General features: G+C 39.5%; 1 protein-coding gene across 2 annotated transcripts in view; it reads right to left on the bottom strand.

The window, feature by feature from the left end:
- Nucleotides 1-18465, bottom strand: part of RRAS2 (RAS related 2) — a 72235-nt gene extending 53770 nt beyond the window's left edge. Inside the window, exon 1 of one of the 2 annotated variants that reach the window (XM_047776235.1) lies at nucleotides 18054-18465. In XM_047776235.1, coding sequence (XP_047632191.1) covers nucleotides 18054-18161 — 108 coding nt within the window. In that variant the 5' untranslated portion in view covers nucleotides 18162-18465. Of the gene's footprint in view, nucleotides 1-17634; nucleotides 17655-18053 lie in introns of those variants that run through there. The other variant, XM_047776236.1, reaches the window with a different exon arrangement.
- Between the last annotated feature and the right edge of the window lie 855 nt (nucleotides 18466-19320).

The raw sequence follows: 19320 nt of genomic DNA, 5'->3' as shown, positions 1-19320 counted from the left end.
AGGATCCCGCGATGCTGTGGCTGTGGTGTAGGCCGGCAGCTACAGCTCCGATTAGACCCCTAGACTGGGAACCTCCATATGCCATGGGTGCAGCCCTAGAAAAGACAAAAAAAAAAAAGTTTAAATGCAGCCAGGAATTCCCGTCATGGCGCAGTGGTTAGCGAATCTGACTAGGAACCATGAGGTTGTGGGTTCGATACCTGGCCTTGCTCAGTGGGTTAAGGATTCGGCATTGCCATGAGCTGTGGTGTAGGTCGCAGATGCGGCTTGGATCCTGCGTTGCTGTGGCTCTGGCATAGACCGGCAGCTACAGCTCTGATTCAACCCCTAGCCTGGGAACCTCCATATGCCGCAGGAGCAGCCCTAGAAATGGCAAAAAGACACACACACACACAAAAAAGTTTAAATGCAGCCAATTAATTTTTAGTAACTCACTAAATAACCTAATGCTTTTACTGAAGAACTTAAAAGTATTAACAATGTTGAAATAAAACTTAACTCTTTCAGTCTGTTTATAGCGCAACAAATTCTACAACTAAATTTGTTCTAACCACAGGAAATTAAGATTCTCAATTCTTTAGAAATCATATGATGATTAGAAACACTATAAAATCCTCCAAAAGAAATTACACATAAATTGTGTTTTTAAAGGTATAAACACTAGTGAACTGAATTTTTTCTGCTCTGTTAAGTAATTTAGAAAACTCCAAGGAATGATAGATCTATTGATTGATTATTATGGGACTAATAACCCCATTCACCCTTCATCTCACCAGAAAAAAAGAATACCATTTTGTTTTCCAGTTTAGGAAGAGACATTATCTAAGTGTGAAAAATATTATGGCCCCAAAATAAGAATAGTTCTATTACTAGCCAAAGCAATTAGATGTTTATATGTTATACAGAAAGAAGCAGAAAATCAACTCTTTAGAAAACTTACGGTAGAAAAGGTCAAACAGAATACAACAATCTAATTTTTTTAAATTCATAAACTCTATTTCTTAAAACGCATAAACTCACTGAAAGGATCTTAGAATCTGCTTTAGAATCTGAAAGGATCTTAGACATAATCTGAATTTCAACACCTTCATTTTATAGATGCAAAAAAATAAAGGCCAAGGAAGTGTAAACTCTTCTACTGAATAAAGAAAATGTAGTCCTCCTATGCACAGCAGGCTAGAGATCGGGTATTGTCACTGTAGTGGCCTGGGTCGCTGCTGTGGCCCAAGGTTCCATCCCTGGCCGAGGAACTTTCACATGCCACAGGCACAGCAGAAAAAAAAAAAAAATATATAGTAACTCAGGGCTTTTGCCCCTAAAGAAAACATGAGTAAGATACAAGCATTCTTTGAGGGCATTTAAAAAAGTCACAAAAATGCAAATTGGAGTAAGTTTAATAAGAAAGAAAGAAACAGGAAGGGAGAAAGAAGAAAAAGAGAGATATGACCACAAAGCCTCAAAAATAAAGAGTTATCAACCTGGCCTCAGGATCTCTAACCACAAGATATTAATTACAAAGGGAACAGTAGTAATTTTTCAGTGGTTAAATAAGGAATCAGATTTCACATCAACAGTTATGGGAAAACATATGATGTACTAGAGAAAAACTTTACAGAGATTTCCCTGCCAAAACTACACACTCTGACTCTAATGACAAGAAAACATCGGACAACCCAAATTGTGGGGTATTTTACAAATAACTGTTAAGACTAAAAAGACATGAAAAGTAAGTGCAACATGCAGATCCTGGACCAAGAAAAAAAAATTGTTTTTCTTTCGTTATAAAGGACATTATTGAAATGATGGTGACGTTTGAATAATGTAGGTGAGATAACAGCATTGTAATATCTGATTTTGATAGCTGTACTAAGGTTATATAAAAGACTCTTTTTTTGTTCTTCAGGAAATAAACACTAAAAGGAGCATCACTTCCACAACTTGCTCTCGAAAGGTTCAGGAAGAAAACACACAGGATACTATGGAAGCACATGGGAGGGGCACCTCATCCAATCTGGATATTCCCTCAGGAAAGGCTCGGATGAACCCTGAGTCACATCTAGAAAGATGACTAAGAATTAGTCAGATAAAAGGGACTGCTTGGTAAAGGATAGAGCTTCAGGAGAGTCATGGATGTACACTTCACGCAGACTGTGAGTAAGTGTGATCAGACTGTTTCTCCAGTCATAATGCACTGTGTGAGCAAGAATTTCAAATAGGTGTATGTAGGGCAGGTGTCTGGGGGCTGCCAGGTCAGGGGAGAGCAGCAGCCACAATAGCATGTGTGGGAGTAATGGGAAACTTATCACGGACAGGCAGGAGGGAACAGAAAGGGAGGCAAATAGATACTTTAAACAAAACTTCACTCCCTATTCAATCCCAGCTCTCCTAATTTCAACTAAATAGAAAATGATTCATGAATTTAATCTAAGAAAAACTTGGGCAAAGACTTCATTATTAAGGTAACTCGTTAAATAAAACATGCCTTATTGGGGCAAGGTAATAGAGCACAGTCCCCCTTAGGTGCAAATCAAGGAAATATAACTTCAAGTCTCATCTCAGTCATTACTGTGTGAACCTGCACAATTTATTTAACTTCTGAGCCTCAGTTTCCATATCTGCAAAAAAAAAAACCAATAAGTTGTAAAGACTAAGTAAGGCAAGGGTTTTAGCATGGTATCCAATACAAAAAATGTTCGATATATATTAGTTATTATTGATTCAAAATATTGATTCAAAATATTCTTCATAGGTCCCTGTTCCATATTAAAAAACAAAATAAGGAGTTCCCTTGTGGTCTAGCTGGTTAAGAAGGTGCAATGGCCTGGGTCACAACTGTGGCGTGGGTTTGATCCCTAGCCCAGAACTTCCACATGCTGCATGTGCAGCCAAAAAATAGATACATAAATAAAACCTGAAACCCTTAGTATTATAATTTAGTCGCTCTGTAAAATGAATTGAAGTGGAACCCCTGATCAAAAACACACACACTAAAGTCTACCTACACAGGTTCTATAAAGCTTTATAAATACAAAATCAAGGCTTTTCATCTTATAAGTCTATTGAAGCTTATTAGCACAAATGTGAGGTTAAAATAAGAAATTAGGAGTTTCCGTTGTGGCACCGTGGTTAATGAATCCTACTAGGAACCATGAGGTTTCAGGTTTGATCCCTGCCCTCGTTCAGTGGGTTAAGGACAAGGATCCGGCGTTGCCGTAGGCTGTGGTGTAGGTCACAGACAAAGCTCGGATCCCGCATTGCTGTGGCTGTGGCGGTGGCTACAGCTCCGATTCAACCCCTAGCCTGGGAACCTCTATGTGCTGTGGTGTGGCCCTAGACAAGACAAAAAAAAAAGAAAAGAAAAGAAAAAAAAAAGAAATTAGTTAGAAGATGCCGGTTTCATCATCCAGACACAACTACTCATTTGGTGACATTATTTAAGTTTGGTGCCCTTTTCAATGTTTGACACAACTTGTAAAAATATTTTACAACTCCACCTTTAACTCACAACAAAAAATTACAAATATGGCAAGATTTAAACCTGTTCCTCATAATCCACTTCAGCATCATTCTAAATAAATAATTACTGATAGGCATAAAAGTGAAGAAAACATTTAAGTGATCAGTGATTAGCACAATCCATTTTAAGTAATAAAGTACAGAATATTACAAAAGTTTCATTAAAAAAAAAAAGAAAAAGAATGTGGGGCATTTTGTGACAGGCCAGTAAGACAGCTGGAACAAAGCTGTTGAATCAACAGCTGTGCACCATGTACTGTTCATCTAAAACCACAAACTAAAGTAACCCATGTCAGACAACTTCATTTGACTAATCAGCTCAGCCAATGGCTCCTTCCTGAAACTATCTGCTATAAGGAAATCTAACTAGATACACAATTTGCAATTTGAGTTAGGAGAAAAAAATAAACAAAACATCCGTCTGTGTCTTTAAATGTAAAATTACAAACTGAGAATCACACTCTATAACAGAGGACAAAGTTTACCATGCTATTTTAACACCTGCTAAAATGAGGATCATAGAACCTATCAGACTTTATAATGGTAAGGAAATAATCCCAAAACCCAACATTTGATGAAATGGGAATTACTAAAATGGAAGCTTACCTATTTCTACCCCATTCTTAACTTCCAATTGAATGAAAAGTGCTTTTGCCATAAAAAACTGCAGTAGTTGTAAGAAATTTTTAACGTTAAGTAATTTAACAATTAAAAAGAAGCTAATTCAAACCAAGTTGTTGGCATGAACCATGGCAATATCTGAAAATCCTAAATTCATGTAGTATTCAATTAAGCTACTATTATTATTCACTTAAACATCTGCAAGTCATTAAATGATCACAGACATTTACTAACACCTTAGTTTTATATTTTTATCTCCACTTTTTTAACTCCAAAAACCCAAGATCCCTTTCTAACCTTAAATTCATTCCTTTCTCAGTTTAAGTAAGATACATGTGTTTGTGCACATGCATATTATGCATAAGGCAAATTTTTCTGCCTTGACACATCTTAATTTCAGAAGCAAAAGAGACAAACTCACTAATAGTCACATATATTTTCCACAAGATTTTTGAAACAAATGTTATATCTATCACAAATCTTCCTCTGCAGTTTGACTCAACTACTTGTTTACTGTTCTTTTCCTTTCAGCTAACAAATTGCTGACTGTTGTAATCTCAACCACATATCATCATTTAACCAAGGTATTAAAAGAAAACCCACCAGAAAACAAGACAAAAGTGATAAATCTTTAAGACCTCACTCCCAAGATGTTTTACGTTTCCTGAATCAGAATTTCCAGAGAGAAATTAAAACAGGACAATCTTCTCCAAAGATCATTCTGAATAAAACTGACACTATCATTCAACTGCTAGAACTTCTAAAACTCAAACGTGCATATGCTACATATAGATAATCTTCTAATTACAGAGAAACTCTGAAACCCAAAATCAAAAACAGTTCAGTTCTATATTCTCTTCAGTGACCAGCTGCTATGGAACCATAATAGATACAACTCATCTTTCCTAAGACCTCTTTTTTCCAACTACTTATTATGTCCTGTTCAAGACCCAATTCTAGCAATTAATATTAAATATTTTTCTATATGCTTACTTCTGAATAACAAAAGTATTACTGGTCTAAATATGAAGAATAAAAAGTACAAACAAATAGAAACAAGAGGCAGACATTCATGAAAAAGTACAAATCTATAAAATTCTTCCTAAAATACTTGTTTTACCTGTAAACATTCTAATGTTTATAGAGTTTGAAAGAAAAATGTCTAAGTGAATCAGACACAGAATGATTATCTTGTCCAAAGCCACAGTCACACAGTGGTTAAATCAAGATCTAGAGAAATGTCTTGACTTGCAAGGATTCTTTACACTACGCCAAGCTCCCTGTTCTTAAATAAGCAGTATTAATGTTTCCAGGTCTGCCTTTTTACAAAACAAAACGATAGCAGCTGTAGTGTTTAATCTCATAGACAATTTAGGTCTATGAGGAAGGCAACCACAAGGAATAAGTTTCTCTACTTTTAAAATGCTCTCTACTTTTATACTCTCAATGCAGGAGAAATGAAGCAACAAAAACAAGCCTACAAAATAAAGGCTAAAAACAAAGAATATGAAATACAAAAAATATAAAAAGGATCAAAACAATTTATCTAGCTTATTTCACAAATACATAATGATATTATATAATAAATGTGAACAGGCTGAATGCCCCAACTAAAAGACAGAGACTCTCAGATCACATTACATATTGGTTATAAAAGCTTGCCATAAAATGACCAAAAAAAGTGAAATATAAATGAAATAAATGCATACAAAAAAAACCAGTAAAGGCAACATTAATATCATAGGTTGAAAATTAAAGCAGAACTCTGCACAAGACTGGTACTATTACTATTTAATTATAAGAAAGATGTAATCATTATATATCAAATAATATCAAAATAAAAACAAATTCAGAAACACAAGAAAAAAAGTACAACATCCTTCATGGGAAATTTAATACATTATTTCAGGGTTTCACAGATTAAATATGCAAGAAAAAAGGATATAGACAATCTTAAATAATACAGTCAACAAATTCAAGTTAAATAGATTTATGTAAAATTTTGCACCTTATAAGCTATAAATAAATACTCATTCTTCTCTGTTTTTGGAATATTTACAAAAATCAATGTTATTTTCAGCCATTAAAAATTCTTAATGTTCCAAAACAGGGAATTTTACAGATCACATTCTTTGACCATAGCCTAACAAAGCCAGAAATCTATGAAAAGATCCACTCAATCCTTGACCAAATTTAAATCACTTAAAAACTAAGGGCATATCCAAATGGAAACTAAAATTATCTAAGAATGAATAAAAAGCAAAAGATTTCAGGAGTTCTCTTTGTAGCTCAGCAGTTAACAAACCCAACTAAGATCCATGAGGATGCAGGTTTGATCCCTGGTCTCTCTCAGTGGGTTAAGGATCCAGAGTTGCTGTGAGCTGTAGTGTAGCCCACAGATGTGGCTCAGATCCTGTGTTGCTGTTAGTGTGGTGTAGGCCAGTGGCTGCAGCTCCAATTAGACCCCTAGCCTAAGAACCTCCATATGCCACAGGCGCAGCCCTAAAAAAGACCAAAAAAAAAGAAAGAAAGAAAGAAAAAGAAAGCACAAAATTTATAAAAGAAATTGTGAAAAAGACATCTATACAAAATACTATATAAAATAAGCATACCTCAGGTTTCAGACAGACAGACACACATACACACACACACTCTCCTCCACTATTTTCTGAAGTCTCTTCCACTTGCCTCAATGCAGAAAGCTTTGACTTGAAGGATTAATAAACTTGAAAACTATCCCTTTTAAGCATCTCTAATTCTCCAAAATTAGACTTCTCAGCCAAAAAACCTAAATTTGGCTGAGTGTCTTAGCACATTTCACAGACTTTGACATATGTTGAAACCCTGCTACTGATACTCCAAAAACTGAAGCTCCCCAGTACCAACTTGGCCTTCAGCATCAAAAAGAATGGGAATCTCAATGCCCTACAATAATTCTAAGGGATTTATTTCAAATCAGGTCTTTATTTCCAACACGGAGAACAGCTAAGGTTGACTCATCATGAGAGAATACATTTAAAAAATATATTCTGCCACACAAGAAAAAAACCATTCCTTGGAAGGAGATGTTTCCTTAAACAATACCAAGCTTTAGAAATTACCAGTTTTGTGGCCTTAAGACAAGAGAACATCACCACTGATTAATATTAGACTGAGATATCAAGGGCATTAAATCTGTTTGAGAGAGTAATTAGATTTGACATCCAAAAACTTTCATCAGGCACATTTGACAAATTCTCCTAGAACAGACTATTTTTAGCCTTCTCTCTGATTCTTTAAGAAATATGGTACAAAGACTTCAAAGAATCAATGCACAAATATGTATTTCAGAAGATAATTGAGAAAATGATTTCAAAAAATGAAGAGGAGGGAGTTCCCATCGTGGCTCAGTGGTTAACGAATCCAACTAGGAACCATGAGGTTGCAGGTTCGATCCCTGGCCTCAATCAGTGGGTTAAGTATCCGACATTGCTGTGAGCTGGGGTGTAGGCTGCAGACGCGGCTTGGATCTGGCGCTTCTGTGGTTCTGGCGTAGGCCGGCAGCTACAGCTCTGATTGGACCCCTAGCCTGGGAACCTCCATATGCCACGGGTGCAGCCCTAGAAAAGAAAAAAGACAAAAAAAAAATGAAGAAGAAAACCTTTCCAGACTTGAAAATGTTCCATCATCTCCCCGGGAAAACTAGTGAAAAGAGCAAAACGTCTAGCCTTACCCTCACAAATGTTTCCATTTGCAGTGTAAGAGAAGGATACAAGCATACAAAGAGAATACAAGTTATTCCTGCAGAATAGAAATTTGAAGTCAGTTAGATAAAGGTAAAGAAATGGAAGATAAAGTAGTACCTTTGACTCTTTTAATACCAAAATACTGGGACCCAATACTTTTATACCTAAGTCATCATTTATCATGAAAAAGCAAATATAATCTTAGATTTAAAAGTACTTGAGGAGTTCCCATTGTGGCGCAGTATCCATGAGGACGCAAATTCCATCCCTGGCCTGGCTCGGTAAGTTAAGAATCTGGCGTTGCCCTGAGCTGAAGTGCAGGTCGCAGACGCAACTGGGATCTGCTGTGGCTGTGGCGTAGGCCAGCAGCTGTAGCTCTGATTATATCTCTCACCTGGGAACCTCTATATGCCACGTATGCAGCCCTAAAAAGAAAGAAAAAAAAAAGTACTTGAAAGTGTTCTCTAAATCATAATTCAAAACAAAAACTAGCTGTTAAATGAGAATCACTTATAAGTACAAACCAGTTAGAACGACAGAAATAGCAAATTAAGGCAATAACTCCTAATGAGAAAGTGGTTAATACCATTGAGCATTATTTACTATTACAATTACAATAACAAAATAAATGCTGAAAGAGAAATCTCTTAAAATCTCTTAAATCTAATAAAGGGGTGGATGAAAACAGCAACCAAAACTCTGAATTCCTCATTTTCCACAACTGGGAATAAGACACAATTATTCTGACTTTCTAATTAAATATCTTAAGAATATGAATCATTTTAAGGTAAATCCAAGTAGGAAAAAAAAAAAAAAAAGAATCCTCTTTAAATCTGCCACAGAACACAGAAAAATAAAAAATCTATACAGCAAAAGCCAAGATTAGTGCTCGGAGTCCCCGTCATGGCTTCCCGTTAAGAACCCAACACAGTGTCCGTGAGAATGCCGGTTCAATTCCTGGCCTCACTCAGTGGATTAAGGATCCGCTGTTGCTACCAGCTGCCCAGATGAGGCTCGGATCTGGAGTTGCTGTGGCTGTGGTGGGCAGGTGTAGCTCCAATTCAACTCCTAGCCCAGGAAGTTCCATGAGCCATAGGTAAGGGCTAAAAAGAAAAAAAGGATTAGTGCAAAGAGAGGTCATTATGCTAAAGATCATGACCAAAATCCGTACTAGCCTATCACCCTTTCACTTCAAAGGCCATCTGCCCACAAAATTAAGCAAAAATTTTCTCCTTAAACAGAGAAAAAGTTGATCCCCTTTTTGCCTCAATTTGGTTCCTTCAGGCTTAATTTCAATTCTTAATTTCAATTCTAGCTCTGGTAACTGTGAAGAACAGATCTCATTAGCATAACAGTAAACTTTGATTATCCTTAACTAAAGCTACAGCAAAGATGTTAACTTCGATCTCCAGGTTTCTCCCCATGGTTATTATTTCCCCCTTGATGATAATTAACAATACCTTGTAAGAGACACTTTGAGACTATCCACCTACCCTCAAACTTTTACCCATTACTTTTAACATCCATTTATGATTCTTACTTAAATAAGTTGTTATGACTGCCAAATGGTGATTTTTCTTTTTCCTTTTTTTTTGGGGGGGGGGTTCTTTTTAGGGCCGCACTCAGCATATGGAAGTTCCCAGACTAGGGGTCAAATCAGAGCTCCAGCTTCTGGCCTACGCCACAGCCATAGCAACTCGGGACCCAAGCGGTGCCCACACCTACACCACAGTTCACAGTGATTCCAGACTCTAAACCGAGTGAGGCCAGGGATCAAACCCCTGTCCTACTAGTTGGATTTGTTACCGCTGAGCCATGAAAGGAACTCCGAGATGGTGATTTTTCAATTTCCACCATCTCCTCTATGTTTATCTTACAGAAGGATTTCCCTTCCTCCATTTATTTATTTATCCCTAAGGACTCGCAAATTATTTACAGACAATAATCAATTTCTATCATTATTTATTCTGACGATATTGTCCCAGAGTTAGTCAGTGGGAGTTCTTCCAGGCTGGCTGTGTCTCTGATATGCCACTATCATTTAGTTTTCTGAGCACTACTTCTTTACTTTCTGGCACTACAAGATGCTCCAAGCTCATGTTCTATTTTTCCCTGCCCCAGGCCAGGGATCAGCCATTTCTCCAAGGTCCCTTTCAGTAAAGCATGGTATTTAGGAATCAAGACCTGGGGAATTCCTATCGTGGCTCAGCGGTTAAAGAACCCAACTAGTATCCATGAGAATGCAGGTTCGATACCTGGTCCCTCTCAGTGGGTTAAGGATCCGACGTTGCCATGAGCTGAAGTGTAGGTCAAAGTCACGGTTCAGATCCCTTGCTGCTGTGGCTGTGGCACAGGCCAGCAGCTACAGCTCAAATTGGACCCCTATATGGGAACCTCCATATGTCGTGGGTGCAGGCCTAAAAAGACAAAAAAAGAAAAAGAAAAAAAAAACCCGGATCTAGGTGTTATCAACTGTTAATAGGATGTCATTGTTTCTATGCTCTCTCAGCAAATAGAGCTGGAAAAAGGATGTACAGATGTGTGCATGTGTATCCATACACACCTGTTTCCATATCTATATACTTCTCATGTTGGCATCCTCAATTCCAATCAAGCATCAAGAGTTCTTCCTAGTACATGTGGGTTCCAGGCTCACAGGACCCAGAGTGTGAGGCAGCTCAGGGAAACAGTAGTCTATTTGGTTCCCTGGGCTAGGCTGTGTCTTCAGCTACTCATGCCTACTGAGCCCTTGAAATGTGGCTAGTCTGAGATGTGCTCAAAGTCTAAAACACATGCCTGATTTCAAACAGTACAAAAATGTCAAATAACTCATTAATACTTTTTCATATTAATTACATGTTTAAATTATAATATTTTAGATATACTGCATTAAATAAAATATTCCATTACAATTTTTTAAAACAAGTTCCTCCTAGCCTTCCCCTTTCCACACTCAACTCCCTTCTCCAATAGTGAGGAACCTGGCTCCCAATTTCCACAATACACTTTCTCATTTACTTAATCCTACTATAGAAAATTGTTTCAGGGAGTTCTGTTGTGACTCAGTGGGGTTAAGGACCTGACATTGTCTCTGTGAGGATGCAGGTTCAATCCCTGGCCTCAACTCAGTGGGTTAAAGATCCGGTGTTACTGTAAGCTGTGGCATAGATTGTGGATGCGGCTCAGATCCAGTGTTGCTGTGGCTGTGGCCTAGGCTTCAGGGTTAGCCGATTAGACCCCTGGCCAAGGAGCTTCCGTATTCCACAGGTGTGGCCACAAAAAGAAAAAAAAAGAAAGAAAAAGAAAATCGTTCCTGACATGCCAACCCATGCCTCTGGAAGGAAGGTGGAGAAAAAAAGCCTATTAATTAGAATTCAGTGTTTGTTTCGAGTTCTTTCTGTCTTTATCCTGAGGACATAGTCCAAATACCGGGTTCAAAAGTTACTTATATTAGTTTTTCTTTCTCTGCTTAGTGTAGTTCTGTTATTCATTTGAAATAAGGTTCGTGTGTTTGTATTCCACCTTAGGGTGACTTTTTTTCTTCATTATTGGATTTTACTGGTGTTTACTGTTTATATACTGAGTATGTGAAGCATTAAATATGGCTGCACAAGTCAGAAAAGTATCCTCAAAGTGTCATCATCCCTATTCTATTCCCACTGACCCCTACAGCTAACCAATAATTTCTTTAATACCTGATTTATCCATTCTGTGCTGTTTTTGCCCCAATGAGTAAATATATTCATATTTCATTTCCTCTTCTTTCTTACACTAAAAGTAGTCTATTACAAATACAGTAGATACTTTTGCACTTTTTTTTCACTGAACAATTTATCCTGGAATGCATCTCACATCAGTTCACAGAGACCTTTTCTTATTCTTTTTATAGCTCCATTGGGTGAATAAACCTTATTATATTCACCCCTCCCCATCCTATAGGTTGCTTCTAACTTTTTAAATTCTAAACAATGCTGTGACCTCATACACATGTCTTTTCACACTGTTGGAAGTACATTTTCAGGATAAATTCCTAGACTGGGGATTACTGAGTCAAAAGGTAAGCACATATGCAATCAAGTCAACCTCCTGATATAATACACTGAGAAGAACACATCATTTCTGTGCTATTCCTGAGCCAGAATGAATCCAACCATGAAGAAACAAACTCAAGTTGAGGGAACTCTACAAATAACTAACTTGTACTCAAAAATGTCGCTGTCATAAAACACAAAGACTGTTCCAAACTAAGGAAGATATGGGGACAATATGCACTGCATAATTGCATGAGATTTTCTTTTGCTATAAAGGGCAACATTGGGCAAAATATGAAAAAGTTCTGCATATTAGATTAGTAATGTACCGATGTTAATTTCTGATTTTGGTTATACATTATGTTTACATAAACCAATACCCCTGTATATTTAAAAATAAGGGGGCGTTGTCTTCAACTTACACTCATCTGATTCAAAAAGAAGTAAGTGTGCATATATGCACAGGGGGAAAATAAAATACAATAAAATGGTAGCACCTGGGAAATTCAGGTAAAGTTTTTTTTAAAAGCAACACCAGATATCATTTTGACATGTATACCCATACTTCCAGTACTGAACATTTAATTATTGTTATACAAAGTTCTTTCTCCTAGGAAAAAACAGCACCATATGAGGTTACAAGATAAACTGGTTTTCAGTATTAAACTACTAATATATATAAACAACAAATTCTTTAAACTATGATTTAGTGTTATTTAATGCTTTAACTAAACTATTTAGTGTTATTTAATGCTATGTAATCAATAAAAAAATCATTATGTTCATAAAACATTAAACTAAAATTTAAAAGGTAACAATGAACGTAAGTCTAATGTCTCCAATACCACAATTTTAGACAATTTATATTTCTTTGCTTCTTTCAGAACCACAGAATATGTGTGAATATATATATATATTTTTTTTTTGTCTTTTTGCCTTTTCTAGGGCCACTCCTGCAGCATATGGAGGTTCCCAGACTAGGGGTCAAATCAGAGCTGTAGCCGCCGGCCTTCGTCAGAGCCACAGCAACGCAAGATCGGAGCCACGTCTGCGACCTACACCACAGCTCACGGCAACGCCGGATCCTTAACCCACTGAGCAAGGCCAGGGATCGAACTCACAACCTCATGGTTCCTAGTCGGATTCATTAACCACGGAGCCACGACGGGAACTCCTCTTTGTCTTTTTCATAAAAGCCTAAGAGACATTTTTCTTTGAGAAACATTAGAAAAAAAAAAAAAATCAGAGGCCTACCAAGGACATTACTTTAAACTAAGTTTCAATCCCAAACACAGACTCAGTGGCTCTACCCAAAGTAATTCAAGCTCAAGGCCTTTCAAGAAGATCCAATGACAATTTACACTGTTTACAGGCAAAGTCTTTTTACTCATTATCACTTTTCAGCAAGGAACTAATACCCTAAAGACATTTCTGTTTTTCCTCAGCCAAAAGGAAAAAAAAAAAAAAGGAATAAACATTCAGGCAACATCACAAAATCTGCTTCTATTTTATACGATCATTTTTAATTCGAAAAAGGAAACTTTAAAAATTTTAAAAACAATTATGTTTTAAGAAAGTCTCTTTCTGCACTCCTCCCCCACTTTAAAGTTACCAAATTAGTTTTCTAACTGAATTAAACAGACTACTTTCATTTCAAAGCTTAGGAAAGATCCTTGACATTTCAGCAACACAGATGAATTCAAAATCCCATCCCAGTAGGTCGCTGCCTGTCATCACTTTGCCTTCTAGTGGTATTATACCAAGGGAAAGCCGAATTCTTAACCTACTCAACAGAAATATCCCTACTAAACTCTTGCAGCTTCCCCATCACAAAACAGACAGACATCCACACATATAAAAAGGTTACAAATGCATAAGAGTGAGTTTTAAGAAATCCATAGGTTAGAATTTCTCCTCTGACAAAAGCAGTCATCTTCTAAAAGAAAGTGTTCTTTGAGCGCCTAGCATTTGCATCTAGGAAGTGCCATCAGAACCATTTCAACTCCCTCCAAAATGAGGAAATCTCTAGTATGTACGCACCCCTAAGAGGGATGTCTTATATTTCAATGCTAAGAATTAATTTGTAAATTACTCTGAAAATGTAAAACAGTAATTTGCACACTAAAAATAAGTCTACAGTACAGTTTCAAATTCACAGATATAAGTTATTTTAAGTGATTTCTAACTGCAGGGCGTGGATTCAAGACGCAACAGAAGAGCAATTTAGGATCACAAACTTCACACAAGGATCAACTAACTTTAACACAAATGCATGTGTCTTGAATCTCTTCTAGGATCTCTGCCCCAGGAAAAGGCAATGAAAAAGCATTAGGCAAAGGGCAAACTAGGTAAAAAAGCAATGTCTGAGTAAGGTCCAGGCTAGCAGGTTGTAACAATGACTAAAACTCAATAAAACTCAACCAGCTACCCCCTACACAGCTCAAAATCTGACACACTGCTGAATAAAAAGTCAAGATGCTGAGAACAGAGGCTGGGAAATTCCTCTCTTAAATTCTGTAGAACACGTATGGTCTTTTCTCAGAGTTGCGAGAAACCCCAATTGTTACGCCATTATTTCTGAAAATCAACTCCCAACTGATCAAAAGAAGTTTCCCAACTCAAAATGGGATCAACATTTATTACCTAGATATCACACAGAAGTGGAGGGAAGTACAAGGTCGAGGAAGGAAGAGGTCGAAGACTTACAACAGACCAATTCAATGTCAAGGAAAAATGAGTAAATCACAAATTTAGTTTTGGAGGAAAAATGTACAGAAATAACAGCAGCAAAGTTATTATTTTACTTATTCCTAGATGGCACTATGCTGAATGATTTGGATAAATTATTTCATTTACTCCAAAGACCCTGAGGGTACTAACGTTAAGTTTCCCTTTTCATACAGGAAACTAAGGCTTGGAGAACCTACGACACACAACTAGTTAACTGAGTAAGAAAGAACCTAGAATTTCAAATGTGCAGCAATTTGGTCACCCGAACCCAACAGTTTATGGAAAAGAAACTAAATCCCTGAAGCGATTACGGAAGATTAAAAGATTCCCCAGCGTCACCTGAGTAGGGAGACCTAGAACCCAGAAAGTCAACGCACTCTCCATTTCTTTTTGTACAATATTGAATAATATCATTTCCTCTCTACAGAGTCCACCCATCACTTTGTGGTCCTATTTACCAACAAAATGTTAAGACATCTTTCAAAAGACCCTATGAACAAAAACAAGGAGTTCATATGCACACTCTTAGTAATATTTTACATTTTTAATCACAGATGTTTTATGATGTGTTCTACTCATGTTCAAAGAGGAAAAGCCACCTCAATTTAAGTAATTATTGCCTTAATGTCCTAATTCTGTAGTTCCTCATATGCATAAAAGGCAAAAAGTAAATTTAAGGTTAAAGAAAGGACTAAAGGCAAAGTTGTTTTTAAGTTCTCCACTTCCAAATTTATTAGATTCTTTTCTATTCAAGATTACTTAACAGAATAATACATTCGGAACACTGTAAAAACAGGGTTGTATCTCAGGAGTCTTACAAAACAAATAAAACTAATTTGTGCCATTCTGATCTCCTACAAAGAGAACTGACTTCCGCTTAAGATTATTATAGTTCTGCTGTCTTCTCTCCCTCCAATTACTACTGCTAGACAGTGACAACAGAAATGAATTTTAATTTCCCAGGAGTCTGACAATAAATAGCAGTTCTCAGAAGTGTAAATGATAGTCACCTTAGCATCATAAGCTAAGATTACTATAGTAACAACAATTAATAATGTTTGTAGCCTTACTATGCACTAGACATTGTTCTGGGCTCTGAACCTATGTTAACTCATTTAAATTTTCACAACTGTATGTGGTACTTTGTATTTCCCCAGTTCACAGATGGGCAAAACTAAGGTAGGGAGAGATTAAGTAATTTGGGTAAGATGACACATGCAGCACGTGGTAGAGCTGAGAGTTGATCCAGGTCTAGCTCCTACCTCTCCAGAGAGCCTCCTCAAAGTCAGGGTCTCAGTTCCACCTTTTCACTGGCCTATCCCACACCCCTCCTTCCCTGCCTCCTCTCTCCAAGCTGCCATACTATTCCCACTCATATAAGACATGCCCCCTCTTTCCACCATCTCGTCTTCACAAAACTTTTCTCAATCCTTCCCAAACTGACTTTTTCCAATCCTGAAGACCCTCTGCATTTATGTTACAGAAGTGTACATACAGCCACCGCTAATGGAGCACATACTACATACTAGATATAAGACTAAGGAAGTTCCTGCAATTTAAAGGATTATGAAGAATGTGTGATCAGACCCATTTCACTGAAAAGAAAATTAAGGTTCAATGTTCTCTAGCTGTAAGTACATGACTCATGCATACATGCCTCCTTTACTTCTTTTAGATCATCTAGGTACATGTCTAGTCATAAAAGAGGTGTTTCTTAAAACAAATGAATTCTAGAAAATCATTAGCAATGAAGTTATTTTCATGGTTTCTAATAATATTTCCAAAAACAAAAGACTTCAATACCTTAATAATTAACTTACAGGTTCAAATGCATTCAGACGGCCCCTCCCCCCAAAAAACTCAAGAAATATTTGTGGTTGAAGTCTTTTAGCTAACACTCTTTATTAATACTGGAACCCAGGATTATTCTTTCACTCCTCACCACATCCCACACGTCCCCAAAGAAAGAGTTAGCTATAAATTGTTTTGCTTTGCTATCAGCTATAAATTGTTTTGCTTTGCTATCAGTTAAAGTCTCTCTTGGCCCTAGGGGAAATAGCAACATGACGGCATCCCTGATTCTGCCAGCTTGCTAAACTAAAACCAATCTCACCTCTTAGTGTGATTTTCTTAACCCACTAATGAGCATACTGTAAATGTTCATTATACATAAACATCTCCTCTTCCGGGATACAAAGGTTTTAGCAGCAGTTTTTAATACCTTGAAATAGTATAGCAGCAATTATTGTTCATTTAGTCAATGTGAAAGGTAACAATCACATTTATGCTACAGTACTTTGTATTTTAATGTCAATATAAGCGAAACGAAATAAGCTATTCAGGTACCCCAACTGAAAACAATGGGTAAAACAAATATTTCATCAAACCATCTTAACAATACTCTTCATATATATTGAGAGTATCTTTGTTACCTGTTATAACGCAGTACTTTCATTCTCTCCCAGCACATGCCACACCTTTCAGGTTGACAAAAGCAGAAAGACATCTAGGTTTCTCTTTTTACCAGTCTCAAAAAGAGATCACGCAAACCTCCTACCAAGAGCAAAGCCTAAGAATCAACAATTCCATCTCCCTTTCCTTTACAACCCTGGCTTTCCGCCTCCAGCTACCAGAGAGGGTTGGGAGTGGAGGAGAGAATGATAGGAACAGACACGGAACACGCGACTCGGTCGGTCGGTCATCTCCTAGCCTGGCCCACCCCAAACTTCACCTTGGCACTGCGAGAAGCAGGAAGGCACCAGGAATTCCTAGGAAATGGTCTCAGCCCTATCGGAGAACATTCTTAACTTCCTCGAGGCCACCATTTCCCTGGGGCATTATTACACACTCCCACCCAGACACATTGCCTAAGAGACCACTTAAAAGAAATGCACAAACACACACAAAGAGAAAACACTCGGCTAGAAGCGGGCAGCCCCCGCTCAGCGTGCGCAGAGAAGCCCAAACACCACGCGGAGCCGCAGCCAAGTTGCCTCCGCGATCGCACCCACCGTGCAGGAGGCGGCCGGGGCGGCTGGAAACCCAGAGCGCGGGGCTCCAGCCTCACGCCCTAAGCCCGGCGCCCCGGCTTCGGGGCAGGAAACCCGGTGCTGCGGCGCTACCTCTCCCGAAGGACTCGGGCCACGCCGGAGCGATAAGGTGGATCTGCGCTACCCTCCCAGCTCCGCCCTCCCGGACACATTCCTGAGAAGCCCGACTCCCCCGACGCCAAGCAGGGCGCCCAGCAGGCAGGAGCCGGGCGCCCAGACCGCAGTGCAGAAAGGCAGAGCCGGCCCCGCGCCCCCCTGCCCGCCCGCCCCCGGCCCGCTCGGCGCCTCCGGGGCGGGGTCCCCGCTGCCGCCCCGCCACAGGTAGAGCAAGCCCCCGCCCGCCGCCGCCCCGGCGCCCCCGGCAGGCCCGTTCCAGGTACCTGGATGAACTGGATGGTGAGCGCCGACTTGCCCACGCCGCCTCCACCGACCACCACGAGCCGGTACTTCTCTTGGCCAGAGCCGTCCCGCCAGCCGGTCGCGGCCATGGGGACGCCGCCGAGCCCAGCCCAGCCACGCCGAGCCGCCGCCCGCCCTAGGCCCGGCTCCGGGGACGTGTGCGGCCGGCGGGCTGCGGGCGAGCGGCCGGGCAAGGGTCCCGACCGCCGGGAGCTTCAGGAGGGCCGGTCCGGGCGGCAGCGCGGCGCCCAGGCTGGCCAGGTCCGGCAGGAGGCGCGGAGAAGCGGGGTGACCGCAGGGGCGAGGGTCGCAGCGTCCGGGGGGCGCGCTCCTCCACACGTCTCCGCAGCGCCTGCCGAACGCAGCCTCCAGCGCCGCTACAAATGGCCGTCTGGGGGCCGGGCCGCCAGGCTGAGGTGCTGCATATGCATGAGGGGGCGGAGCGAGGCGGGGCTGCGCTGGCCTAGGCTGAGATTCAGGAGCTGACCGAGGGCTCGGTCCCTGAAGACTTGTGTTTCCATTCCCTTGACTGTGAGTGGACGTGTGCACGCGTGTGCATGCGTGAGTGAATGGGTGTGTGAGAACGAGTGTAAAAGTGGGCGTCAAGCGGGAGTGGGAAGAAAACAGTAGGCAGTGCGTAACCATAATTGTGTATGTCAGGGATTGTGTGGATGAAAAATACAGTATGCAAAGGCGTGTGTGAAAAATGAAGCTGTTGTCATCTTAACTCAGTTTGTAGGAGGGCAAATATCCTGTTTTGAGAGTGCAGATGGTGACCGTGACTGTATGTAAAACAGTATATGACAGTGATTGAAGATTAGAGCTGTCACAATAATTGTGTGTGTGATAGGCTTGTGGTGGTTAGCCTGTATGAGGAATGTCACAGAGACAGAACCAAGTGATTGAGGGCACGTGGACAAGAGTATATGTGGCATATTTTGTATCTGTCGGGAGGGTGTCTTATTGGCTATGTCTATATGTGAGAAATATGCAGTAATTTTATTCAAGGGGATGAGTGTGGGAGATTAGTTTATACATATTTTCACACTACATTGCAGGCACTGTGCTTAGCGCTACAAATCCTTTCATAAACAAAATAATGTCCCTGACCTCAGGGAACTAAGAGTCCAGTGGGGAAACAGCCAGGACAACAGGCATATTGTCAGGCATAATGATAAGTGCTGTAACTAAAGGCACCATGTGGCTTCTACGCTCTTCTGGAGGAGAAGCACTCACTCTGGAGTTGGG

Source organism: Phacochoerus africanus, chromosome 4 (assembly GCF_016906955.1).
Source record: "Phacochoerus africanus isolate WHEZ1 chromosome 4, ROS_Pafr_v1, whole genome shotgun sequence".
In the NCBI taxonomy this organism is placed as follows: domain Eukaryota; kingdom Metazoa; phylum Chordata; class Mammalia; order Artiodactyla; family Suidae; genus Phacochoerus; species Phacochoerus africanus.
The sequence above is the reverse complement of the archived record's forward strand: the minus strand, read 5'-3'. Positions and strand labels throughout refer to the sequence as shown.